This window comes from Larimichthys crocea, chromosome XXIV (genome assembly GCF_000972845.2).
Source record: "Larimichthys crocea isolate SSNF chromosome XXIV, L_crocea_2.0, whole genome shotgun sequence".
NCBI lineage: Eukaryota > Metazoa > Chordata > Actinopteri > Sciaenidae > Larimichthys > Larimichthys crocea.
Genome location: NC_040034.1, coordinates 15,096,428 through 15,123,237, shown reverse-complemented (window position 1 = coordinate 15,123,237; position 26,810 = coordinate 15,096,428). Strand labels below are relative to the sequence as shown.

Here is a 26,810-nt window from a genome sequence, read left to right as displayed (position 1 = left end):
TGTACCACACCGCCCCTGCTATCAGCTGTCGGTCAAACTCCAGGCTCACAGACTCTTGTCAAACTGAGAGATGATCCTCTCATTCCTGTCTTTCTCGCCCACTGACAGGATCTGCGATGTGGACAGCGAACATGTGAAAATGATTGGAAAGGACGTGGATGAGACTAGCAACAGATGCCCAAAGGAAAGAATAAAAAGAAAGAAAGAAAGAAAGAAAACGGAGAATGAATCCACTCTGCAAGCTACAACATCACAAGGCGTGCGTGTGCTAACAACGGGCCACTGTCATTAGACCTGGAGTCTTTGTTCAAAACCACACTGAAGCATTGTGCTCTCAGACAGCACTCGAGACTGCCCTGATGTTTATTCAAATAACCAACAAGTGCAGCATCATGGTGAATCTGATCTCCTCACTCATCCTTAGTGAAAGAAAAGACAACATCTACAGAAAAAAAATAGAACTCTACATTTGTAAGAAAAAAAAAAACGAGGTTCACAGTGTGTCTTAATACAGCTTAGCACAGCCTCTTGGTGTTCAATTTCTTCTCAAGTCGCAAATGAAAAGGCAAATATTGGAAACTAGTTCCCCTCCATCCCATTCTATTTTGTCAGCTTTCTTTTCCGTGAAATTATAGAGGGGATTTGTTGCAGCTTTTCATCCACTTGATAGCACTTAACTAATTGCTGTCCTCTCATAGACAAAAACATACTCACAAAACATAGACACACGAGTAAACCATACGCAGGCATGCAGGCACATGTGCGTGCACACACACATACAAACATATAAAGATTAGTCTGTGATATTTTGTATCCTTTTTAAAATTTAATCAGACCTGGTTTTGAACAGATATTACTAATATCATCATCTGGACACATTTAATCTTTTTAATATAACTTTGTGAAAATCAAACTATACCTGTGCCAACTACAAGTGCCTACTTTTTGAAACGATTATAAAAGCCCGGTCAAATCTCTTTCGCTAGTGGTATCAGCCAATTATAGAAACAAGTGACCATTGAATTAACACATGGAACTTGAAAGCTTTTGCACTCTGATGTAGAATGCTCTCTGGAAAAAAATATGTCAGACCTTAATTTGCAATTTCACAGGCAGTCACCTGAGTTCTGGGCAAACAATAGACTTTAACTCAATGGAACCCACAATGGCATTGTACGTGTTAAAATGTGTTGATAAATGTCACAGTTCTCCTTCAACATTTTTGTAAATGCTATCCAGACAGAACTATGAATGAATAACAAATGTTCAGACCAAGTTCATTTTAAACTTGGCACAATAGGCGACTCCTACGCCTTTTTTTTTTTTTCATAGATGAGAAATGAGGATTTGCATTAACCCCAAAACACTGCTTCAGTATCTAAGTGATAGTGAAAGGAGTGAAGGGAGGGCCATGAAAACCAGAGCTGTGGAAGAACAGCCACAAAAGACAGATAAACCCAACACCACAGAGAGGTGAGCCAACTGTTCCAAGTCTCACACAAGGGGAGGAAGAAAAAAGGGAGGGGGTGGAGAAGATAATTTAGCATTTGTGTAAGCTGTTTATCAAATTATTAACTGCACAGATGTTTCTGACTAGCTAGGGGCTGAACATGGGCTCTGCCAGGCAGGGGAACAAAGGTCTGACGGATTCAACGGAGATGTGCGCTGAATATCAATTTAATTTACTAGCTGTTAATTCTCATGCAAATTGTGACCTCTGTTAGGGCATATCAATGGCCATACACATTGTATGTCTTCAGAGGAGCAGCAGGCAGAAACTCTGTATGAAACTACAAATAGGGAAAATAATATTTTCAGTGGAGTCATTCATGCAGTAAGATTTGAAAAATGTATGCATGGCACTTTTTTGTTTTTACTGATAAACACTTGTAAAGACTATACCTACTGTAGCTGTAGCATGCAGCATTTTGGGCTATATACATGTTTATAACTAGAAGGGAACTATGCTGTAGATAATTCACCGTAGAGTTCGAGGGAATGCTGTTTAAGAGATAAGTAGAAAATTATTTATGAGCTTGGATGTTTTTTTATGCATTTGTCTATGCAAAGTGACTGAAATCATACTCTCCAATGTAATACATGCCACAGGTTGAGTCCAAGTTGTTCACCTCAGTTGGGGCGTCTTTACGTTCGATGCAATCTCACATGGTGCCAGTACATCTTGATGAATGCTCTGCCTGAAACACAAAGTAGGGCAGAGCAACACAAGCATATTAAACAATGGTTATGAATGTTAGATATCTATATATCTACCTATATTGTGAACCATAATTCATAAAATTATCATGAATTGATCATTCGCATCAATCTCAGCTGAGCTGGAACGGCAATGCTGCAAGGCCCATTTCTTCATCACCTCCAAAGTACCGCCTTTTAGCTCTCCACAGCTCAAACAAAAAGCCTGGCAACAATATCAATTATACATGCAGGAGGCAAACAAGGGGATTTATTTCACAGCAAATAGCCTCATAAAGAGATGCTGAATAGAACAGATTAGCATTAGAAAAGGACAACAAAACTCCCCAGTAAAGAGCAATTTGATGGGACTGGAATTGGGGAAATTGCTTGATTAGGGCGTGCGTTTGGAGGGGCTGTCAATTTTCAGAATCCCGGCAGAAAACATGTAGTGTTGTCGCTTTGCAAAATGATGTCCTGCTGCTGTCAAAACATGACATTATGAGAACTGTCAGTGGTGAACTTTGATAATGCAAGACAAGATCAGGGGGATGATACGGCAGTCATCTGCGTAAATGAGACATCAACCTGTATCTGACAGAGAGAGGAAAAGCTTATCAAATGAAGACAAAGAAAGTCTTTTGATGGCTGGTATTTAGCCCAGTCAGGTTACAGACATATTTTTTGGCAGCCAATCCTCTATGAACTATGAGATCCTATTTCATCCTAGAAATATCATTTATGTTTTATTTTAATTGGTTTCACTTTGCATGAATATAGATTACCCTGATAAACAAGAGACATTTGAACACTGTTAAAACTTAGTTTTACACTTCCTAAAAAAAATGTTTCAGTAAATATTAAACAGTTCTCTTACCCAACACTTTATATGACTGTGGTGAAAGAAGAACAATTATTTTTTTCTTAATTGTAGCACCTACACCTGCTTTTAAAGAGAGTCACATCGCGTGTAGTTGCACCACGTGCTCTCTGTGTTTATCAGCAGGGATTTCTGGGAAGGGGTCGTCATGGTAACCAACGTAAACACCATCCTCCATCCTCCTCCGCCTGCTTCTCCTTCCCCGTCTCTCTCGTCTCTGCAGCGGCGCCAAACCGGGCTAAAATGGCAACCATGGCTCGCAGCGAGGACCAGTATTATGAAAAGATAACGTCGATACAGCAGAGCATGCACAGATGGTGAGTCTCCACACGTTTCTTTGTTATCGGGGAACCCGGCCATGGCGCAGACCGCGGGCTCGAGTTGTGACATCTGCCGCCCGGATAGCTTCCTCCTGCGGGCACAGGGTGATAACAGTCTGCTTAGCTACGGAGATAGCTGTAAAGCTAGCTCGTTAGCCTTTTTTATTTATTTATTTATTTTTTTAAACTCGGACGTTACCTTAAAATAACAACAGTCACATGTATTATGTATGAATGTAAAGCTAACCTGATATGACCGTAACAGCGTTCACATATCGGCCAAAAGTTACGACGAAGCTAAGCGTTTAGCTCATTGAAAGTAGCCAATGCGTACTCATAGTTTGTTAATGAGTAAATACACACGTGTCGTTAATATTGCTGATAATTAGCCGCCAATTAGCAGCTGAGGTTGTGTGTGTGTGTGTGTGTGTGTGTGTGTGTGTGTGTGTGTGTGTGTGTGTGTGCAGGGAGAAACGCAGGCTGGAGCTGGAGAAGGAGCTGTTTACTTACTCCAGGTCTGATAAAAGAATGTAAGTTATACACATTACCGTAAATATCAGAAGAGGGTTTAATTCACCTCTCTCCTGTCTGAGCTTTCACATCAAGAGTCCTCTCTACACGTGTCAGTGTTTTTAAAAAAATAGTTTTGCAAGTTTACCACATGTAATGAGCATGCGTACTGTATATGCAGTATGCTGCTGCATGGATGCATAGTCATTGTATTTCCATTTGGAAAAAATAAAAGAAGGTCCTGGCAATATTGTCAATTTGGTTGAACAAAAAAATATTCAGCCTATGACTTAAGTGTGTTACAATGCACAAGCATCCTGTTTTTATTATTGTAAATTGATTCTCATGAATATTAATAAACCAGGTCAAAGCAGCAAAGAGAGTTAAGAATACGATTTAATTTTGAAACATATTCATGCTTAACCTTTTCTTGTGAAAAGTCTAGCTCTTATTTATTTATTTATTTATTTTGACAATGGTCCTAGATAATGTTTCTATTGGATAATAGTTCTCCACTGCCTTCAGCTCACAGATAAAGTGTTCCAAACTGCGCGGTTATCTCAAGGAAATCTGTGACAGGGAAGCACGAGCGAAAATGAGAAACCTTGAGCTCCTGAGAGATGTGGAATGCATAGAAATTAACATGAACAAATATAGTCCTGACCATGGCCCCCTGCAACAACAAAAGGTATAACACACACACGCACACACACACGTACACGCAATTTCATTTGTTCAGTGGAATCATGTTTATAATTATAGAGTTATGGTAAAATCACTCACAATACTCCGTACAGTGAGGTTGATCCAAGTTTAGACAAGTGTACATTTTTCTACAATATTCTATCAAATTTAATCATTAATAATTGATTCTGTTATTGCTGTGTATTTAGTTATAACAAGTGAAGTAAAACAATAAACTCACAAACCTACAATAAAATAAAATAATTGGAGGAATGCATATTTATTAGAGGAGCATGTTCTTCCGCATTTGCCTTAATGCTGTGCTGTAATTTTAACACTGAGTGGGAATATTTGCTTGCAATTGCTTAATGTGACAATAGTAAACACTCAAACTGTGCTATTTATCACGACAGCAAATGAACGAGGGAGAAAACAATGAGCCTGTCAGATTATCACTTAAAACTCAACGACAGTGCTTGACAGCTTAATATCAAATTAACAAAATTGGCTAATTATGACTCGCTGAGTTAATTGCCCAATATAGAGACTCTGAAGTGCTCCAGAGGTTTAGTCATTCTCTCCCCTCAAGCAGTTGGTTTATTTCCTCTTCATGCTTTATGAGTCCTGCATGTTTGTTGTTATTTTGGTTGTCCTGTCGGTCTCCATTGTTTCCATTGTATCAAGTCACCTTCATTTTTATGGTCTGATGCTGAATGAAAAACATTCACAAATTCTCAAATGGACTTGTGAATTAAGCGGAGCTACACGTACGCATGCGGAGATGTATGCATTTATAAGAATTCTAGTTTTATTTAGTGCAATACAAAAAGTGAATAAATAGGAGATTTTGAAAGCTAGCTTTTAAAAGGTTGACTTCTATAAACTGCCATTGTTCTGATGAAAAAGGGAGCTAATCCAAGTGCCCTTAAAGAGGCCATTAGGTTTTTTAATTGGAGTTCGGATTAAAGCAGTTAGTCTGGCGGGTAAGATAAATGTAAAATGGTGTCAGAAGTTACACAGCGGACAGTCACTTGGGAAACCTCCCCCCCTTGTGATTGACTGGGATTGACTGATGCTTGACGTTGTCACAATCTTCAGACCACATGCAGGTAGTTTTCAGCAGTACTACCACAGCCAGTGTGCCTGCCACATGTCAGTTAGATAACATGACTATCATCTTTCTGTCATTTATAATATTATTCACTATTATCTATCTATCTATCTATCTATCTATCTATCTATCTATCTATCTATCTATCTATCTATCTATCTATCTATCTACTCGTGTATTTTGTGATTTTTGTCCTTACCTTATCTCACAGGCTGACTTTTTCAAAAAGATTTCCATATTCATGGAAGCAAGGCAGAACATGGAACAGGAGTTGGACACAGCAAAGGTAACACTAATATGTGCAGCATAAAATGTAATGAAAATAGCATTCATGTTTGGAAGGAACATTTACAACATTACACGAGTAACATCCTTTACTATGTATTGAGTAAGTGTGTGTGTGTGTGTGTGTGTTCACATTTTTGTTTGGTTGAAAAATAGCACTTGTTTTTTTTTTTCATGTTGGTTTCTTCTTTTTTGAAATGTTTACAAGGTTTATGCAAATCTCAGTTCTATCAAGCTGTGTTTTCCGGTTTCAAATAACAAAGGAAAGTAGACATTATGCCTCGTAAATCTGTAGAGGAGTCTACATTTAAACTGTGTATCTGTAATAGCACAGGTGTCTAATCCTAGCTGGTGCATCTGTACAAGCGATGTAGTTCAAGCCCATAGCTGCTTTCTCCCTTCACTTAAAGCAGTTAAAGCTCTTTTAGATGAAATGTCTAAGACATCTCATAATAACTTGGAGCATGCTGTCTAGAGCAGTCACTTGTAACTGTGTGCAAAACCCCCGTCAGCCTGTCGATATTGTAATGAGCAAAATGGTACCGTCACTCCATTATGCATACAAGCCATTGGCTGGCAGTGTGCATGTCCCTCAGGCTGCAGCATTCATTAAGGGAAGCTTACCGGGCTGAAAGCTGGAGACAGATGATAACGGGATATGATTTTCATATTTAATACATTCCTTGGAAGAGCACACGCGTGCCGCAGATTGATAGAAGAATCAATTGCTACTTTAGTGAAACACTTTCTACTTTGCCCTGCAGCTACCGATGGAATCACTCAGCCAAGAAATTAACTTTACCTCTTTTTTTTTTACCTACTTTGTGGATGTGCTGGGCAGGCTGCATGGTTTACAGTGAATGTTATTAAGCAGCTAACTGTTTGGTATTTAAGACGCTTATCAGAAAAGAAACAGAAGCCATGCTTTTTGTTATTATGTTTGGAGGGAGGCTTTTTTGCTCCACTCTCTTCCCCCCTTGGTGACATTGCAGACATGAATCAAAACTTGTCTAAAGTATTTCTAATAAGATGAAAAGTTAAAACATTGATCTCGAGACAGTCTTCTGAAAGATGTTGTGAAAAGAATTCTGACCTTGGCCCAAATAAGATACACTTATTCAGAATTGTAAAGTGGATAGTTAACATACTTGAGCTGGATTTCTTTCAGATTTAACTTAAACAAGAAATGGAAAAAAAGAATTGTATTTATGCCTAGAAAAATATCATTCTTATGAGGCAATGGAACATTTTGTTAGCAAGAATGAATATATCTCATGTATTGATTTTTTTTTCTTCATATTTGCAGGAGACTGTGCACAGGCAGCACCAGGACAGCTCCCTCTCTTACCCAGCTAAGGATTTTACACAACCACCAACGGTAATTTTTATGGGCCGCCAGACCTCCAGAGGGTCTGACGCTGAAGCTGGCACCACAAGTGTACACTCACACCAAGCATTGCGTTGTTCACCCAATCGCAGCACGCACTCCCGCGAACGTCTACCAAGTGGCCTTTTGAAGGACTTCAGAGTTGGCGGAGAGGATGCCGCCAGCAACCGAGCACATTTATCAGATGACATTTCAGGCTCAAACGATTCCCCCGACGGCTGTAATTTGAGTGACAAACATGAAAGAACGATGGTGGTGGTCCCATCTGTTCGTGCCTTAACAGGCGCAGCTGGCAATGCGCCTTTTGGAAGTGATGATGAACAAGAACCGTCACCTTTGGTGACCTTGACGGGACCTGAGAAGAATCCGTCTCACAGCAGCAGTAACCCCATGAAGGCCAAGAATTCCCCTACAGAACACAGTGACTCCCATGAGATGGCTCATCAGCCACCTATAATGGAAGATGGAGAGAGAGGTCTCAGTCATTTGATGGCTCAAACCACTTTGGGAAAAGAAGCTCAAGACACAGCAGGTTTGCGATGCTTTTCCTTGCTTGTTACCATGTAATATCTTTTTATTGTCCTTCCTAAAATTGGCCATCTCAAACACTTTATTTACCCATTTTGAAGATTTAAAATAAGCCAAGTGATACTTTGTGCTGTGTTTTACATTCAGATAGACGTGAGAGTGTCAGCACACCAAGCTCTGATGTGCAGTTGTCAGAGAGCAGTGCTAGTGACCTGTCCATATCTCTTACACAATCTGAGTTGGAAGAGGATCTACCAGAGAGTGAGGCACATGAGAGGAATGCCTCTTCTGGAGAGACTGATGATCACAACCAGCACAGTCCTGAATCATCCATTCACTCTAATGGGTCCAAGAACACACCACAGTTAAACTGTGAATCTTCAGCTCCGGTGGTGACCTTGGAAAGGTACAGTATCTATGACTTCTGTACGTTGTTGTGTAGAAATTGGAAAAGTGCATCAATGGACAAAAACACTAACATTTTGATTGCTTTATGGCACATGCTCTTCTTAAAACATGCACAATTCAGTCAGCATTTATTTCCAAGATTTAAAGCTCAGCAAACTGAAAAAGGAGAATGTTCTGCATAGCCATGCTGAACCACAGAGGGCTGTTGATGATAGGAGCGGGTGAAGACACCGTACAGTCCTTGCCACCATCACATCAGAGGCTGACAGAGAGGATTGTGGGAGTCACGGTCCATACCACCGTGCTCTCCGTAGCTCAGCAGCAGCTGCCGTGGTGGCAGTGATGCATCTTATAGGGAGAGCTCAGGACCTGTCGGCAACAATATTGCCATAATCCAAGATAATGCTGTAACAGAGCAATTTTCAGCTTGAGAGACCTCAGGAAGTCCCCAATGGAGGAGGAAATTTGTGGCACCATAGAGTGTTCTGGAGGGTGGGCATGTGGACAGCACTTACAGCCACAAATCCTTAGCGTGATGATGGCCTCTGAGTTGAAGGATCATTTTGGATGGGGTTAGAGCCACAGAAAATCCCATGTGAATGTTTGCACCCAAAGCCTCTGCATTTTCCCTACAATATGCAGTATTTTAGAAACAGAACCTCTTATGCTCCTAAAAAAGACGAAGAAAACTTTATTTGGTGTATGATTTCTTTCTTTACCATATTCTGGTTTTTGTTTTCCCTCTTTAGGTTATTTACATTATGCCAATTATGATAATATGCTTTATTTTTTAGATTAAGTACCAAGTTGCACATTTACAAGTCATATTATTCAAAAACAAAAATCTAATTATATATAGGAATATATATATATATATCCTTCTATCTATTTATCTAAAGTAAGTACGAAGGTTTTTATATTCTCTGAGATTCTAACATGTTTGTTTGTGCATAACTGCATTTCTGTGTGGTCTATTATACTGTTTATAACATGACCTCAAGAGGAATTGCAGTTAGCCTGTGCTGGGAGACGATGGCGGGGGCTGCAGCTTTCATTGTTAACGCGGAGGGCTTCTGTGTATGAGGAGAAAACCAGCGGCTTTGATGTAAAGATCCGAGAGCATCCAGTCTCTATTTTCTCTCTCTCTCTCTCTCTCTCTCTCTCTCTCTCTCTCTCTGTCTCTCTCTCTGTCTCTCTCTCTTTCTCTTTCTCTTTCTTTCTTAAGGTTAGAGTTTATATCGCTCCCTCCATTCAGCTCACAGTCAAGGAAAACAAGTCTGGGCAATTCATTAGATTATCCCATTATATTTCTCTTCCAGCATGGTTGGGGTGAGTGAGAGTATATGACTGAAATATCCTCCAGGTTTGTTTTTCTCTTTTCCGAGACTCAACATAATGGCCATACTGTGTCCCACTCTCAGTTATGTCGTCCCTGAACTACATGATGGCTCTCTCCAATTGGTGACAGTATGTCATGCAATTTTAAGGTTCAATTCTTAGGAATTCTCGTCTAAAAAATTAAAAAATAGTCTAAATGTTTTGCTGTGTTATTTGGGCCTTGTGCTTTTTCCAAATATACCGCAATTGTGTCTTTTCTGGTTTTAAATTCTGGTCTCAGTTATTGCACATTGTCGCACAGTACTTTATAAACTGCAGCACGGTGTGACATATCCCAAATTTAGACAGGCAGTCCATGCACTCAATATGTTATTACTTGTGGTATATTTTTCTTCTCCTTTGTGTGTTATATTTGCTGCCTGCGCCAGCATGGTGAGATTCTTCTGACACCAATCACTCACTGGTGAGGCCATTCCGTGTGGTAAATCACCCCGGAGTCAGTACTGTACAGTGTAGAGCAATATCGCTGCAGAGAGGCTGACCTCTTCCTCCTCACTAACAATGCGCTCCTGATGATGTTGACACGCGGACAACAGCAGTGTCTAAAGTGAGGTTGGAGACCTTGACATGAAAGCTGGCAACAATACAATGTGTGTGAGAGAGGTTTGCAGAAAAACACAACTAATTCCCCCTCTAAAGGTCTCTTTTTGAAGAGCATTGACAAATAAAGTGGAAAGAGGAAGATGACTATTTCAAGGCCCACGCTGACGATAAGGGAGAGAGGAAAAAGAGAGAGAGAAAAAAAGTTTTTGCCTATGCTACTTCAGCCACACTGAAGAGGACTTAGCACAGGCGGATTGCACACTACAGAATGTCATGGACATAATTTAAGCTGCCAGCTTAATCAGGATGTTACCAGGAAACAACCTGCAAAAAAGAGGGAGCAATTGTTTGCTGACCCTTAACCCAGGAGCCCATTACAGATTGTCATAAATTCTTTTTTGGCCCCTTTTTATGTCGGGGGGCTCAGGATCTCTCGGCTTGGGGTTTCTGGGAGAATTCAATGAGGGCCACCCAGAGCTTAATGCTCAAGAAAGAGATGGATTCCCAATATCCACATGCATTAGGCATCCATTTCTCATTTTGCAGCCCCACACAGAATCAGATTAAAGTGTAAATCTCTTCCAAAAGAAATCATCTTGAGGCCCCTCTTTTTTTTTTGGAATCTCTTCCCTTACACTTTTTAATTTGCAATGGCGGCAGTGTTACAGAGTTGTTAATATTTTTTTGAAATCGATTATATAGTTATAATGATGTTTATTTAGCCATTTAACTGTATGTTGCTGATTTCAATTGTTACTTTAACAGTAGGCAGCTACTTCTACAAGCTCTGGGTTGGAATGCAGGTCTCACAAGCTTTTTCTTACACAACCTGTTATTTCATGTGGTTCTATCAACCGACACACTTAAACTAGTTGAAGTTCTGTATTGTGGTTGGCAGCACTGTAATGATCAGATTCTTTGAGCAGTCCTTGAGTACCTCAAGGAAATTGCTTGTAAAAATGTATCTCAGATTTTTGGATCAAGTGGCATCGTCTTTTTTTTTTTTTTTTTTTTTTCACAAATTGCAGGCCTATTGATCACATGGCCTCCTCAGTTTTTATTTCCTTTCATCACATTTATCGGTAATATATTTTTAGTCTCTCCCAGGAAGGACTCTTTAATCTGCTAGACAACATTGAAGGACGACTCTGCAGCGAATGGACCAGCGTATATGATAAATCTTCAATTGATGAAAGACAACTCAATAGAATTATCAGGTTTGTCCTTCCTGTCTTTCTTCAAACTTTTATAATCTTATCTTTCCCTGTCCAGACTGAATGCTGTGTATATTTATTTAATGGCCATGGAGCAGATCGTACGCCCGAGGAAAACATATTATCCTTCTGCCAGGGCTCTCACTATAGATGTCATCACATAAGTGTCATCACAGACATTCACACGTCTTTATTTCTGAGGGGTTTTCAAACACATGGGATCGTTCTAGTAACCACCTTGTTGAATTGTTATTGGAAGGGAGATGAAGGATGGAGAATGTGTTTCATTAGACTGGGCTTATTTTTCATAAGCCTTTTTATATTTCATAGCATGATTAATTTATCATAATTGGAGTTCTTGTTGTAAAGTATGGCTAAATGTCTGGCAAAGGAAAGCTTTTCTCTCTCTTTTTAAACCCAGTATACTCTGAGTGCTGTAAACGGTGTCAACAGTGTCTTCAAAGGGAAGGAGAGTGGCCATCTTGTGTCATGACCCTCAGTATAACGTTTAGTTTTTCTATTACATTATGTCAACAAGTGTGTATGTGCATTGATGTGTATGATTATGCTTTTCTGTGCGTGTTAAGTGTCAGCAGCTGTCACATGTACTTCCATGTACTCCTGACCCGCGGGCTGAGCCCAGGGCTCCATGGCATTAGCTGACTGCTCTCTGTATTTTGGACAGCCTTTGTAATAGTGAAGCGGGCTTGAACGACAAGGACCTTAAAGCATGTGGAGCAGTCATCCTTCATGAGCTTCAGAGGTTGTCATGGAGCACCTCGAAGGGCTGCCTGCTACCAGAGGATCTAGTGTTAGCTCACCAGTCTTGCACTGAGCCTAATGAAATAAGGTAAGACTCCTAATGAAATTTGTGATTGTGATTGTATAAAGAATCACCATGGCATAATCAGGTTAGATGTTACTAGTCATGTACATTTAGTTATCTTACATTTCTAACCATCCGCAACTTTTAAGAAGCTAGGGGAAAAAAGTAAAAAAAATCAGTATATACAATGTGTGTGTATATATACACAGGTCAATAAGCCTTTCTTTTTCTTTCAAAGAGACTGTGAACGGTCTAACAGTAAAGGTGAATTCCACTTTTTAGACCAAGAGTGGATAGCTGCCTGTGCATTTTCTTTTTCTTTTTTTTTGACCAGACAGTGGGGGAGGCAGCATGCACTTAAAACCGTCACTGAGATATTTCACACCACCACTCGATACAGTCTCCCTTGTCCACAAATGTAAAGGTCATCTTTGGTGTCACTTTGTGCGGTAAAACTGCATGGGTGAATGTCATGAGTAAATTAAAATGCCCTATCTGTGACTTCCAGTCCTTTGGATAATGAGTAGTTATACTCTGAGCCAAATCCATGCTCTGCTTCACTACTCTATTGATTTCACTGAGACCTTCCCTGCTATACTCGATCCAAAGAAACCCAGGTCCCTCTCTTTCCTGTGGAGATACCTATTGGCTTTTTGACCTTTTTATTCAGTTTTCAACCAGACACTATATTGCTCTCTGTGTGTATTCGATGTTAACTGGAATTCATTAATGACATTTTCTAAAGCAGCCTTTTTTTAGAATAAAAGAAAAAAAAATAGTGTGACAATTCAAATTTCTTCACAGCATGGTCAAACCAATAAGCAATTTTTCTGATTAAAGAATCATTCACTGTACAGAGGTATAAGTATGGGTTATTTACAGACGTCCTACTCTGTATTCAGAAAGAAAGCCTCTCTTTCTCTCCCACCCCCCACCCTCACCGCAGCGCCAGCCTCCCTCCTGATGCCGCTCGGCTGTGGGATCGCTGGTTCAAGCACGCCCTCCTGCTCAAGGAGCGCCGTGTCCTCAGCACTGAGCGCCTGGTCCAGCTGTTCACGCCGCTGCTGCTGGAGCGCCATGCCGCCTACAGCCACCAGGTAGCGTTGGAGGCACATACACAGCCTCTACACACACAAATACTTGCATTCACTGGCACTGAAAACAAGCAGACATTAACACACACATATGACCCACAGGAGTAAAATGGCTTCTTTTTTTCTTCGTTCCAAAAAGGCTAGTGTTTTTGTTTCTTTGCATGTTTTTTTTTTAAGAAGAAGAAAGCTGTACTTGGTACTGAGTGCCCTCTTTGTGTCGGGTGTTTAAAAAACAAACCCTGGCTGTCTACTCATCAGATTGCTCCACACGTTGACCTAGACAGAAGGGAAACCCTGACCCATGTGCTAATCACAAATTACAGCCCCCAGCTTGGCTTCTTTCATCTCATGTGGCGTATTCATCTGAGAAACACTTGCTTTTAATTTGGTATTAGCCAAAAGTATAGCCATCAGCTGGGTCCGATTGAAAGAGGGAGCCATTTGGACCTTCTCCACAACGGACAGGATTATTTTAAATTTCCCACTCATTGACCTTGTGCTGATCATGCTCAATTAAACAAAGAAAGAAATTACAATTAATATTCACACTTATAGCCCAAAGATAATGTCAAGAGATTTTTTTTTTTTTTTAGAAAATGTACCATTTTGTCTGCAGGAATGGTTACATACACATGCTGTTTTGTGTGTGTGTGTGTGTGTGTGTGTGTGTGTGTGTGTGTTTTTTTTTTTACATTATTAATTTTTGCGGACTCATCTTGCTTGGGTTCTTGTGGCTTGGAGATCTTGCTCCAGTGTCCCCGACGCACTGAGAGAGGCAAAGAGGGAGACTGTAGAGCCTCTTGAAAATATGAACTGACAAAAGGAAGAGAGGCACTGCCATCTACATCATTGTGGCCAAGTGCATCAGGAAAAGCCTGAGTGAAAATCTTTCTCCCCCCTTATCTCTCACTCTCACTCCATCTACTCCATCTATTTCTCTCTCTCTGTCTCTCTCTCCCTCTCTCTATCTCTCTCTCTCTCTCTCTATTTCTCCTTCTCTCCCTTTATTTCTCTCTCTCTCCTCTCTGTCCTCTCATACAACAGCTTACTCTCCACACACAAGAGCAAACAGAAATTTCCATTCACGTAATGCCACACAGCCTGGCTACCCCGACAAATGGGAGCATGCAGCTCGCATGCACACACTCAAAGAGGCCCTTTGAATATTCAAGTGCTAACAGTTGCATTCATTGATATTTAAAATGCAGTGGGTCTGCGAGAGCCCTCAACCCACGGTACATTTGACAAAATCTAAAAAAAAAAAAGAACAAAGACAGATATCGGGGACAAGGATCAAGACAGTTTTTATTGTGCAGGATCATCAAATACCAAGTGGCAAGCTCAGATTGGCATGTGTTTGCCTCTCTTCCCCTCTCAGAAAATGAAAGCATGTACGTTGTCAATGTTCACTGCGACCTGCTGATAACAACTTACAATGTACTTAAAGTTTGTCACTGTCAAAATCCTCCTGATCATCCCCTCCATATTAGTGCTCATTAAAAGTAGCAAATGGCCATCTGAGGCTGAGAGGCAGTCTTTGATCACAAAAGAGAGATGATGATGGCAGGATTTGATATGGGGGAGGGAAAAAGAAGAGAAAAGAAATCGGTGTGTGGCATCTCCGTGCTCCTCATCTCCCGGAACAGCTCCTCTTAATTGTGTATCCTCATCTCCCCAGAGATAAAGAAATGAGCTGGAGAGGGAGGAAGAGAGCAGTTTGTCTCAATTCTCTCAGCCAAGAGGGGAGATATCTGGAATGTGTTGCACATTAACGCCAGGGTGATTGCATTCTTTAGGCGCTTCTCTAATCTCATGGATGAGAAGAGAGGGAGAGGAGGGGGAAAAAAGTGTGATTGAGAAGGAGAGCTGGAGTGAAAGTGTGCGAAATAATCTTTTTTTAAGTTAAACGAGTGAGAGAATTTGAAGTTATTTTCTCTTGGCGTTTGAACACACACTACAGCTGCACCTCTGTGCGAGCAGCCATGGCCAAAGTAAATGACTTGCCTAATCGCGAGAGTTCAATTTGACACTTCCTTCACAAAATGGGAACAATTAAGAGTGTGGTTTTAATTTGTGCTGCTCGCAGGCCAAAGTGCTGCTGAGGACACTTGTGTCCCGGTCCAGTGAGGAGTGCCCCTCAGCAAAGGACGAGAGTGACTTGTCTTCTTGCGGACCTCCTTCTCTCCTGGCTGACGATGATGTGAAGCCTGCGGGGCCGGTACAGAAGCAACAGATCCAAGGTTACAGAAGATTATTAGTATTATTTAAAATAGACATAACTAGACAACTACATTTGAATGCTCGATTTTTCTTCTAGTAACGGAGAAAGATATTTTCTAACAATTTTGGACTTGTTACAGCTGACAATAGATTCCCGCAAACATCCGAAACATTTCACACTGGGATACGTCTGTCTTTGCCCAGTAATATGCAACTAGACCATTATTATACCATAACAGGAACAAATGTTAGACTACTGCTATTTTTTACAAACTACCTCTACAGAGAACTAAAACTTCCCTTTTATAAAAGAAATCAATTTCAACATAGAGCTTTTTTATAAATCCCTCACAGCCCAGTTTTCATACAGCCTTCTATTCAGAGCTAAAGAAAGACCCCCCATTCCTATTTCTATCCCTAAACTCCCTTCCTCCCTGCAACCGCTTCTCACTATGTGCTTCCCTTTCTTACAGAACTACAAAGTACTGAAGAGGACAGCCAGGACGAAAGCCCTGTGGAAAGTGTTCCTATTAGAGGTAAAAAGGCATCGCCGGTGCCCCAGCATTCACACTGTCCTTATGTTGTGGTTTGTTTTCTTCCCACTGCAGTGAATAATGGGCTCTTATACGCAATGGCTAAGACAGGATGATCAAGGTGAATCCAGGGTCAAAGTCCCACCTGAAGAGCTGCGCTAGTTCTCTCTAATTATCTCCACAAAACACTAGCTATGTTTGCAGCCTGGTCTGAGGCATTCTGGCAAAATTGATAATTCGCTGGCCCGGCATAATACTGCTGCTTTAATTGTCTGGACGCCAGGGTGGGAAGCGCAAGAGATCTGTCATCGGTTCTCATTATCTTCTAAACAATGCTCTGGCAAGGCTGGACTTGAAAAATACTAGATGTGAAGGCGTCCTGGAAGCAGTTGGTGTGCCCATCCCTAAGCTGCACCTCTGAAATGTAAAGCAATCCTATATTACCCTTGGCTATCAGATTTTCTACGGGCTGTTTCATGTGTCTGCATCCCTAAGGTGCACAGCCAGCAAAATGAGTCCTGTTTCCAATCGCTACACTTAATCAAAAGAGCCATAACCAGCCCCCACCCCCTCCACCCCCTCCCCACCACACCAAAAAAAAAAAAGAAAGAAAATACATGACTAAAGATTTTTCAAGCAAAGGGTTTTGCTGTGGTGAGCGACATCAATGTCACAATCAAATACCATGACCTTGGAACTGATAGTAATTGCCAAGACATGCGCGTCTGCCCCATGCGCGAGCATCTAGTGATGTTTTTTTTTTTTCTAGACCACATGGAAATATGATGTCTGTAAAAAGTGCCGTGGGTGGAATAACACTGGAGATTGTAGTGCACTGTAAATGTTGTATGTTTTTTTAGAAAATGATTAAAAGCTGTGCCTCTTATTATAAAACCAAGTTACAAATGTTAAGACTTGGACCAGAATTCTTTTGATTTGGTTTGTGTGTTTAAGAAACATAATTGAGACAACGGCCCATTTATAAAGCACTTCTGCCCAGTGCAGTCTCTGTACCCCTTTTTAAATATGATACCTACTTTAGTGTTCCGGGAAGTAATTATGAGTGTTTTAAAAACAGAAAATCAATTGTTGCCTACCGGGTAGAGGATGCTGAGATAATGTGAGATGCTGATTGCAGTCTCATGGAAACGGTTGCTAGATACTGTAGACTAGAATCAACAGCTCCGTGTTTTCACCCACTCTGTACAGCAGTGAGTCCAAAAGACTCAGCTACTGAAGCGTGTTGTCTCATCAAACACAGAAACCTCTGAAAGTTGGAAACCTAGGCTTTAAGGCTTTAAGTAAATATTTGACAGTGACTTTGTGTGTGTGTGTGTGTGTGTGTGTGTGTCCCAGAGACCAAAGCATATCAGTTACTTAAACAATCAGCCATGCAGGAAAGGCTGCAGAGTTCTGAAGAGGAGGAGGAGGACGACGACGATCCCCCAGGTAAGAGATGCAACCTACTCTGCCAGGCAAGTAGCGAGCAACTGGAGCCTAACCGTTGGTCAACAATGACCATATGTTCATAACACATGAGGACACAATAGAAAGGCCATATTTGTTGTGTACATAGATGTAAGCTAAACGACAGTCAAAGCACAAAGTTACTAGTCCAGGGTTTTTTCAACTGTGTTTGGCTCATCTGTTTTTCAGTCCCCAAAAAATCTCAAACATTTAGCAATTATAGGCTTAAAGATCCAGTGTGTACAATTTAGTACAATCTAGCAATGAGATTGCAACCAACTCTCTTACTGTATGCGAAAGCCCGTCTCTAGAGCCAGTGTTTCGTTTGTCTATTCTGGGCTACTGTAGAAACATGGCAGACTCTGTGGAAGAGGACCCACTCCCTCGATACAAAGGGCTCATTAAAAGTTAACACAATTCTGATTCTTATTTTCAGGTGATTATATACTAATGATAATATAATCATGACTATTCTATTCAATTTCTGCTGATATATTTTATCTAATCATGTCATGTTCAAGGAGCTCTAAGTAAATATTAGTCCTCTCACATGACCATGTCTTCCTGATCAAGAGCCCAGGACACCAGGGTTGAGATTCTCAGTCCTTAGCTTGTCATAAGTTTTTATATTAATATGTATTGTAGATTAGCTTGTGATGAGATGTCCAAATCAAATGGTTTTATCGGGCCATGTTTGCTCTTTTAAGGAATAAATCATGGCCATGAAGAGGACCTGGGGAGGGCCAAACGCTCCTCACATCAAGACCCTTACCCTCGGTAAGAACATTGTTATTATTCAACGGGCCACAGGAAATGGGCCACCAGACACCAAAGTGGTTGATGTACATTTGCATGGCCACTCATAATTCCCTGTTCATTTCCATAAGATCAAGGGGCCGCCACCCATTAACTCGCTTACAAAGACAAAAGGCCCCTAAAGCCCCTCTCACTCACTGTTCACTGGGTTCAGCCATGTTTTTGAAATCAAAAGCAAAACAGCCAACAGAAAAAAAAAATTGGAGTCATAATATCAGTGTCTTCAGGCTTGTTGTCAGAATGCAAACAGATCATGTCAAGAAGAGAATCAGGGACAACTGTTTTGGAAGAAGGGGACTCAAGGGTTGACAAGGACAAATGTCCTTTGATTTTTCACCCTTGAAATGCATTTAGGCTGCTCAAATCAGCGCTCTGAGTGGGTTGGAAAAGAAGATCTAATGATAAATAGCTTGGTGGAAGCTAACACCATCACTGTTACATTTGAATATCAACACGACTTCATCAAATCTGCAATTGCATGTGGGGTCCTCAGAGCACCTCTTCACTGCGAACCCATTTGGGCTGTAGTAATGGCTGGGTAAACGTTATGAGGAATAATCTTCTCTGATTTCATGTGATTACTGGGCACCATGCTGACACAAGGGCTGAAGTCTGTATCTCCCTGGCCTGGCAAGCAGACGCTCCCAGTCTGCCTATTAGCCCAGGGAAGGGCCTAATGGGCTGGCTCTATTGTGGTCCTCATAGCTGCTGATGTCTGCCACTGCCAGCCCCAGTGACCACCCTCTTTAATAAACATGAGCCAATTTCGGGCCCAGACCCTCTCAGATGGTGCCTGTCTCCCTGTCATTAATGTGCATGGGAAGCCCACAATATGTGTGATTAAGCAAAATTTGCGGAACAAAACATTAAACAGAAACAAAATGTTATGAGTAGCGAGGAGACACAAGTTGTGTACATAAGTAAAACTGGACAAATGAGTCTAATCTCACTGGGGTTAAGAAGGAAGTGGCGCCAAGACCTGCAAGTCACCATCATGCTTTCTTTGGTCATACAACGGTTTCCCCTGTCTTTTCTTTGCTTCTCCTGGATGCTTAGATTTAAGCATTCCACTTACCACAGTCACTTCTTGCGCTTTATTGCTTCCACAAGTGGTCTAGAAGCCCTGCACTTAAGCAGAAGCATAACACTGCAGCATGCTCTTGCCCAGCTTCTCTCCCTGTGTCCCACTCTCTCTCTCGCTCTCTTGCCCTTTCTCCATCTCTTTGCCCCTCTTCCTCTCTGTCTTCCTGTACCCACCCCCGCCCCTCCCTTCTCCGCCGGACTTGTTAATTATTTGCTTTATTTTGTCAGCGAGCTGATGAGTGACATCAAAAGGAGGATGGAGCTGGACTCAAAATACAAAAATGGCTTCCTCTCTGTTGTCTTAGACAATAATTATGATTTGCCAGTTAAGCCTAGACTACAGCAGAGGGATTGTAGTTTAAAGCAGAGGCTTTGGTGCAAAAAATGCATTTATAGCCCTTTGTGAGGCTCCTCATTATGTGTGGGCCCGATTCATTAAGTAATTGGTTTGCAGTTGTTTACATGAGTATTAAGGCCTTCTATTCAGGGCCTTTGAGAGATACATTGTGCAAATGTTGCATGTTATGAATGCAGAATGAGAGGCGGGGGGCCAGTCCTATTGGCCAAACACTGCACTCGGCTGAAAAGCGAGAGAAAAGCACTGGGTGCTGCTTTGCATAGCAATGACTAGGGCCTTAATAAGCTTTACAGATTAAATACATGCAGTCTATACAAGATGCAAAGAGATACTCTTAACACATTTATATGTGCTCATTTCACTATTATGGCGTTTGAGAGAATTGAGGTCTTTCATATTCCTCCTCTCTCTCTCTCTCTCTCTCTCTCTCTCTCTCTCTCTCTCTCTCTCTCTCTCCCCCACACAGTGTTTTTCAGTCAGATACTTTTATAGAATGTGCTGTTTATTGTATTATAACTCGTGGGGAAGCAACTGATTTGTCCATTAGAAATCTTTTGCTGTCTTTGTGAGTGGCAAAGTAAAATCACTTTGTGGTTGAGTGGGAATGAAAGGAATAATGCACGAAGGAGTGAGTCTTAATAAGCAGCTGCACTCCATGTAAAGACCACTTGTTCCCCTTTGTATGCGAGTGCATGCCACTGCTTCCTCTCGTGCAAAGAATCATTGTGCTCCTTTCTACTGTAGGCATTTCAGATGCCACTCCTTTCTTATTTTTATTTTTGGGTTTGTTAATACCTTTTTATTTCCCCCCCAGTTTTTGATCCCTAAAAATGCTTCAGCACATGCACGCACACACAGATACAAAATACTGCAGCCATCAGCTATCAGCTGGTGTGATGATTGTTGTGCCTAGTGCCTGCTTGACAAAAACCTTGACTCAACAATTAGTGGTTTACAGCTTTGCCTTGGACAACAGGATGTGCTCAAGCATTCGACCTCAAATCACTCAGAGTGTCAAAATCAGAAGCTCTCTCTCTCATGGGGAGGCGATGTGTGCGGATCTCTGACAGCTCATTGGGAGGAGGGATCGAGGGGTGAGAGGGACATGAGCTGAGAAAAAGGACCGGAGGGGAGGGGACGTAGAAAGAGAGGAGCAAGAGATAGAGGGAGACAGAGAGTCCGTACCAGACAAAGAGGTAGTGAAAGATGAAGGATTCCTGTTCTAAACATTTTAACAGACAATATAATCATGAGCACTGTAAGACGTAAGAAAGTAGATGCACAACTGGGCTTGTGGAATCATTTAATCTGTACCTCCTATGAATTTTTCTTTTGGAGGATAATATCCTCTCAGAAAGCAGCAACAGATTTGGCACTGACTGTTTCTTTTGTTGTTGTGTTTTGTTTTTCTTTGGCAATGTATTTTATTGAGTTGGTTTCCTTCTTCAGTTTAGCATAAAAAATAACTAAAAATTAAGATTTCAACCAGGACAAAAGAGGACAAACAAGACAGTGACTGTAAAGGAAGGCAGCATTTAGAGGCTCTAACCAGAGGAGGTCACTGTCCTACATTGACTGCCTCAATCCACTAGAAGAATACCTGATGACCCTATAAAGAGTTATGTTGGCTTTCAAACACATTTTGTTTGTTAATTTTTATGTTTAATGTAGCTTTTCTGATTTATTTGCAGTTTAGTACAAAGTCTGTACAGCAAAACAAGGGAAATATCACTTTCCTCAAATAAGTTTGCTGTGATTGTGAGCTGGAAATAATGTTCGGTTTTGAAATCTGTGGTAATTTATGTATTCTGATGGTGTTTTGTTGCTCTATATTGTAACCTGGTCTAGCCAGTAAATGTTACGCTACCCTCACGTAGGTTATGATGCACAGAACAGAAATGTAACATGAGATGAATGATCTGTCCTTCAGCCTTCCCTTGCACTGGCCATCTCCACTAGACTGCCAGCAGTCAGGAGGAGAGCACGCTGTGTTAAAACCATTGGCCCAGTACCTCTTCCTCTGAGTTGCAGTACTTACTCATTGCCAGCAGAGAGCACTCACATGTTAGAGAGTACCCACTCACAGTGCACTCACAGTTGCCTCTCACTGTTTGCCCCCTACTGAGGGCTATATCCTGCTACCATTCAGGCCTGTTAGAGTACATCTAAACGGAGCCTAAACAATGTTTCTGCGGGGTCATAGCTGGGATGGGAGTAGGAGTTGATGGGAATGATGAGGTGATGGGTCTCCCTTTGCCTTTAGACAAGCACCGCTGCGCAAAAGTGCTATTGTGCTATTAGCATTTCTGTGTGGGCGGCAGGAGCTTAAAAAAAGCCAGGGTAAATAAAAGCAGTTTTCTAGCTATCGGTGTGTGCAAGGCAGTATTAATGCTTGGTAAGCATTATTTCCTCTGACAGTTGTGACTGTAGGATTTGAAGCAAAATCTGACTTCAGTGTCTCCAAGACACATATTTCAGTCTTACTTTGTAATTATTTGACGTTAATGTTCCTTTGTTCACATACTGTCAGATATTTTGGTCAGTAAACCAATATAACTATAAAGCTGTAAACTCACTTCAGGCGTGTAGTTTCAGGCTTTTATATTTCTACATCGCACGCACATGAAAATGTTTTTTCTTCAGTTGGACAGGTCTTTCTTGACACAGTTGATACAGTATTCTCAACTGACTGTATTTGTCAGAAATTTGAAGTAGTAGTCGTTTATTTGTTTCTGCAGTAGAGATGCCTAAAGATATCGTAAAGAAGGTGGTAGAGCAGAATCAGGATGCTGCTCACAGAGGCAAACAAAACAAAATGTCACAGAGGAAGAGAGAGAGAGAGAGAGAGAGAGAGAGAGAGAGAGAGAGAGACTGGATCTAAAACTGTAGAGTCTCAAAATGACTTTATACTTTCATCAGAGTGCCTTGGATTTCAGTAAGCTGAGTAATCATTGGGTTGTTCTTGTCACTTGTTCTCTATTCATGACAAATGGTACCAATTTGATCCTTTTGTACATCAATGTGCCTGAGATATGTGGCAATAGGATTGTCCAGGGTTTTATTAATGCAGCTCATATTTGCAGATTATATATCACTACATTATTAGTCAACATGCCTTGTATTTTTACAACTTGATTTGAAAATGATTTCAAAACGTGTAGATCTGAGATATGTACCTGTAAATTTACAAAACAAGACATAGGTCTGATTAAGGAAATACACTGACAACACTAAACATATCAACGTTTTCCTCCAAGCTCCAATTGTGCAATATACAAAACTCAATTTTAAAAGGTCGTTGTGGACTCAGCTCTGCATAGCAGACAGAAAACTGTTAAAACATGAGATAAACAACAATATGAAACAATTGCAAAGGCCAGAGAAAGAGAATGAGCGAGGCTTTGGAAAAAAAAAAAGAGGACATTACAATAGCTGTAATTTGCATCATTTTACACATTACATTCACCTCTGTCTACCAGAGCTTGTAAAACACAGGCCAGCCCAGTCTTACATATTCAGATCATTGCCTCAATTAAGGGAAACTCAGCAGAAGATGAACTGGCATAAATGTTTATGGAAACGGAATATTAGATTGGTGGGGTCAGATCCAGACTGGGCTCTCTATGGTAATAGACCTGTCTTGAAATCAGTCCTGTCCCTCACTGAAGTGGAACAGCTGATAGACCATTCCCATCCCGGGGGGAAGTTCAAGAAAAGAAAAGCCTAATTTACTCTCCGTAACAGCTATTATTGTGGCAAAGGAGAGGAAGTAATCGTATAGATTATTGCTGTATTTTTGCTGCTGCAGAGATCTGTTTCCTAACGGTCGTAAATGGATGCACTAGTCCTTGTGGGGTAGTTGTGTTTCTACGTCTGTGCTTTATCTTTCACGCAGTTTAAAAAGCTGAATGTAGCTAGCAGGTGGGTGTGTTTTTCAAAACACAAACATAAGATCAGTTTACACACATAAAAATATCTAATTGTCACTAACACGCATACAAAAGATTCATAATTGTAAACTCTCCTTCCAAAACTCAAAATTATGTTCGCTGTTTACAAGAGAAGATTTAAAATATCCAGTTATACCTCCAGTGGTACAATCACAGAAACTAGTACATGATTATTATTATGACAATGTTTTCTGCATATTATCTACATCATTTTGTATACAACCATCTGTCAGTCTAGTATGATCAGTAGGTGATGATTTGGGCAAGTAAAAAAACTCACATTTGTTATCCCTAAACATATCATCATAAATCGTCATAATTTTGGAATAGGCTACACAGAAAAACTACCATCTTTACTACTGCATTCACCAAAGTCACAAAATTTGATTATGATTTACTAATGTGAACACATCTTGGCAAACAAAATTGTCTATTTCAGCGAAACACAACCTCTATGCGGTGCACCTTCAGCTTGCAGGCTGATTATCTGTCATTGTGTCTTTGCCGCCTTTTTTTTTTTTTTGGCACTGCTTTTCTTACTGAGCCTCTGCTTTGATTTGCTAGCATTTTAAGCACCTGAGGGTCAATGTGCAAGAATCATCCTGTAGGAGGTCCTATCAGCATATGAATATAAAGGTTGTATTCTAATGATCATACTTGCTGTATGGTGTATTTCTTTTGGCACAAAGCAATCTGTTAACGCTTAGCAATGGGAGTTTCATCTGTTTTCTCTCGTTGTGCCTTGAGTGGTGCAGAGCAGCAGTATATAGTTTAGAAGATGGCAATTGGAACACAGCCAGAGTAATTTGGTCCTTATATTCAATGTACAGTCACATGTGCCAAGACTTAGCTCAGGGAAAGAAGAGGAGATGAGGGTGATTGAGAGGATGACAATCAAAGAGGTCATGGATTTGAATTGATGCAGATGGAAGAACACGGCACGCAAACTCGAGCTCTTCTGCTTAAAACTCTGCATCTTTTCTCTTCCCATTTCCAAGGAAAGCATCACCACAGCCCTGATATAGGTGCAAACAAGTAAGCCATATGGATATGTATGCTAACCTGGGAGATGATGAGGCTATATTGTGGGGTTTTGAATAGGCTCTGTGATGATGTAAATTTGAGAGGAGGCCTTTAAAAGTGGAACGGGGGGGCCTTATTGCATATGCATTGTGGTAGATCAAAGCCTTTTTGGAGGTCACACATTTACATACCGATATCACCAGAGCTATGGGAACCTGGCAACCCTGTCTTTGGACTATTTTTTAAATAAAGAGGGCCTTGTGGAAGTCTTTTGGTTCAATTAGAACAGGAGTCAAGGAAGTTTCCTCTGCTGTGCTGTCTGCCTACCCTTTTTTCCTTTTTTTAGCTATTTTTGGTGAGAAATAGCAGCTCTTTTTTTATTTTTCTTTGTTTTTATTTTTTTATTTTTTAGAGAAAGCCTAAGGTAATAACTTTACAGCGCTAATAAGTGTCTTTGTGTTTGCAGGAAAGAGAAGACTAGCTCAAAGGCTCTCTGCGCTCTACAGTCAAAAGGTGAGTATACACAAAGTCATTTCAATTGTGTGTAAAGACAGTGTCACAAAAGGTTAATTACACCAAACAGATCACCATAAAGAGGTTTGTGTGTTAACATGTATGACATTATTGTAAATTATGAGCTTCACGAGAACATTTGATTAATTTTGCCTGTAAATGCAGCTATGCCTTTTTAGGATGTGGGAATAAAAAAAAGACCTTGAAGCCAAATCCAGGTTACTGAAAGCTTGGATTTAGCTCTATCTATCTATCTAGCTAGGTGACAACCCCCTACCAACCAGCTGCCTAGTAATTCGTAAAACCTCTGCATTCTTACAACACTGCTCAAACATTAAACAAAAGCTCATGGAAATGTTGAAGTGTTCTAAATAAATAGCATATAACTATAGCTGTGATCAGGTCACCCAGGATACACCTTATTACTACGAGTAAGCATGAGAGACACAAAGAGATTATAACACGTTAAGGGTCGAAAGTTAAGATTTTCATTTTGAAGCTCAAGGTAAGATGCCGCTTCAGTGTATTCAAATCATGGAATGTAAAGAGAGTGTAGAGCTGACTGATATGAACCATGGAGAGATAAATGCTGCTCTAATGTTATAATCTTGTATTTCTTTTCTCTGTACCTTTTATGTCTAGCTTTCTGGGGGGAATCAGATGACAGCGACTCAGAGATTGAAGCAGCCTTACGTCCTCAACCTTTCAACACAAACAGCAATGACATTGATGACTTCTGTGACTGATATTTCCCCGCAGATATTTTTTAAATGCACTACATTATATCACTGGAGATTTTCAGGCAGCTTGGCTCTCAGTAATTCACCCCCTGACCATTATTTTAGTGGTCTGCATTGTAAATCATATGCACACTGTATCGTAAAAACAAATAATAAAGTTGACAGCTCTCACGCTGGGTAAAGTATGTGAAGAGTTGTCCAACACTCTGATGTTAACCCTGCTTCAGTCTCTTTATCTGAACAACTCTCCCAGCTCATAATAACAGCTCGAAATAGATTAAACTGATCTTTTAAAGCGATTTGTTTGCACTAGGCTGAAAATCATGCATTTTGAATGCCGCAAGCATCTCGGAGTGCTCTACCTCCAGCATGCTCGAGTGTAATGATGTGAGTCACCTGTGAAATGACAAAGCACAATGGCCACTCTGCACGCTGCTGCGCGACCTGTGAACCTGCTGAAGAGGCCCATCTCCCAGGGCACAAAGTGTTGTAGCGCTAACAAACTCAGAATATTTAGAACCTCCAACAAACCCTCCACACATATTTTCACAGCTGCTTCTTTAATAACAGCGCTCGCAAAGACGTCTGTCTGAATTCTTCTGTATTATTGTGTAAATACCACACATTGTCAAACCACACCGTATTCTTCTGCAATCTATGATTTTGCAGCATGTTGAACGTTCCGTGTCTATTAATAACTCAGAGCTACTGTGTGGGAGGCTA

The 26,810-nt window shown here is 40.8% G+C and overlaps 1 protein-coding gene across 2 annotated transcripts; it reads left to right on the top strand.

The window, feature by feature from the left end:
* The first annotated feature begins 3,184 nt into the window (after positions 1 to 3,184).
* kiz (kizuna centrosomal protein) lies at positions 3,185 to 26,303 on the top strand. Of its 2 annotated transcripts, none has more exons than XM_010731284.3 (15): positions 3,185 to 3,393; positions 3,864 to 3,926; positions 4,432 to 4,594; positions 5,913 to 5,987; positions 7,293 to 7,905; positions 8,049 to 8,307; positions 11,348 to 11,467; positions 12,150 to 12,314; positions 13,237 to 13,387; positions 15,471 to 15,624; positions 16,078 to 16,140; positions 17,494 to 17,586; positions 18,312 to 18,381; positions 25,301 to 25,347; positions 25,990 to 26,303. In XM_010731284.3, the coding sequence occupies exons 1-15, from the start codon at positions 3,320 to 3,322 to the stop codon at positions 26,091 to 26,093; spliced, it is 2,214 nt and encodes a 737-aa protein (XP_010729586.2). In that variant the 5' UTR covers positions 3,185 to 3,319; the 3' UTR covers positions 26,094 to 26,303. The 2 variants fall into 2 exon arrangements, with proteins under 2 accessions (XP_010729586.2, XP_010729587.2); XM_010731285.3 differs by having other exon boundaries at positions 3,186 to 3,393; positions 4,415 to 4,594.
* Positions 26,304 to 26,810: the final 507 nt, after the last annotated feature.

Excerpts from the sequence above, each read along its gene's own strand:
- kiz (XM_010731284.3), top strand. The coding sequence starts at position 3,320 with ATGGCAACCATGGCTCGCAGCGAGGACCAGTATTATGAAAAGATAACG. Across the intron at positions 3,394-3,863 it reads CAGCAGAGCATGCACAGATG|GGAGAAACGCAGGCTGGAGC; the intron begins GTGAGTCTCCAC and ends GTGTGTGTGCAG. Across the intron at positions 15,625-16,077 it reads ACAGAAGCAACAGATCCAAG|AACTACAAAGTACTGAAGAG; the intron begins GTTACAGAAGAT and ends CCTTTCTTACAG.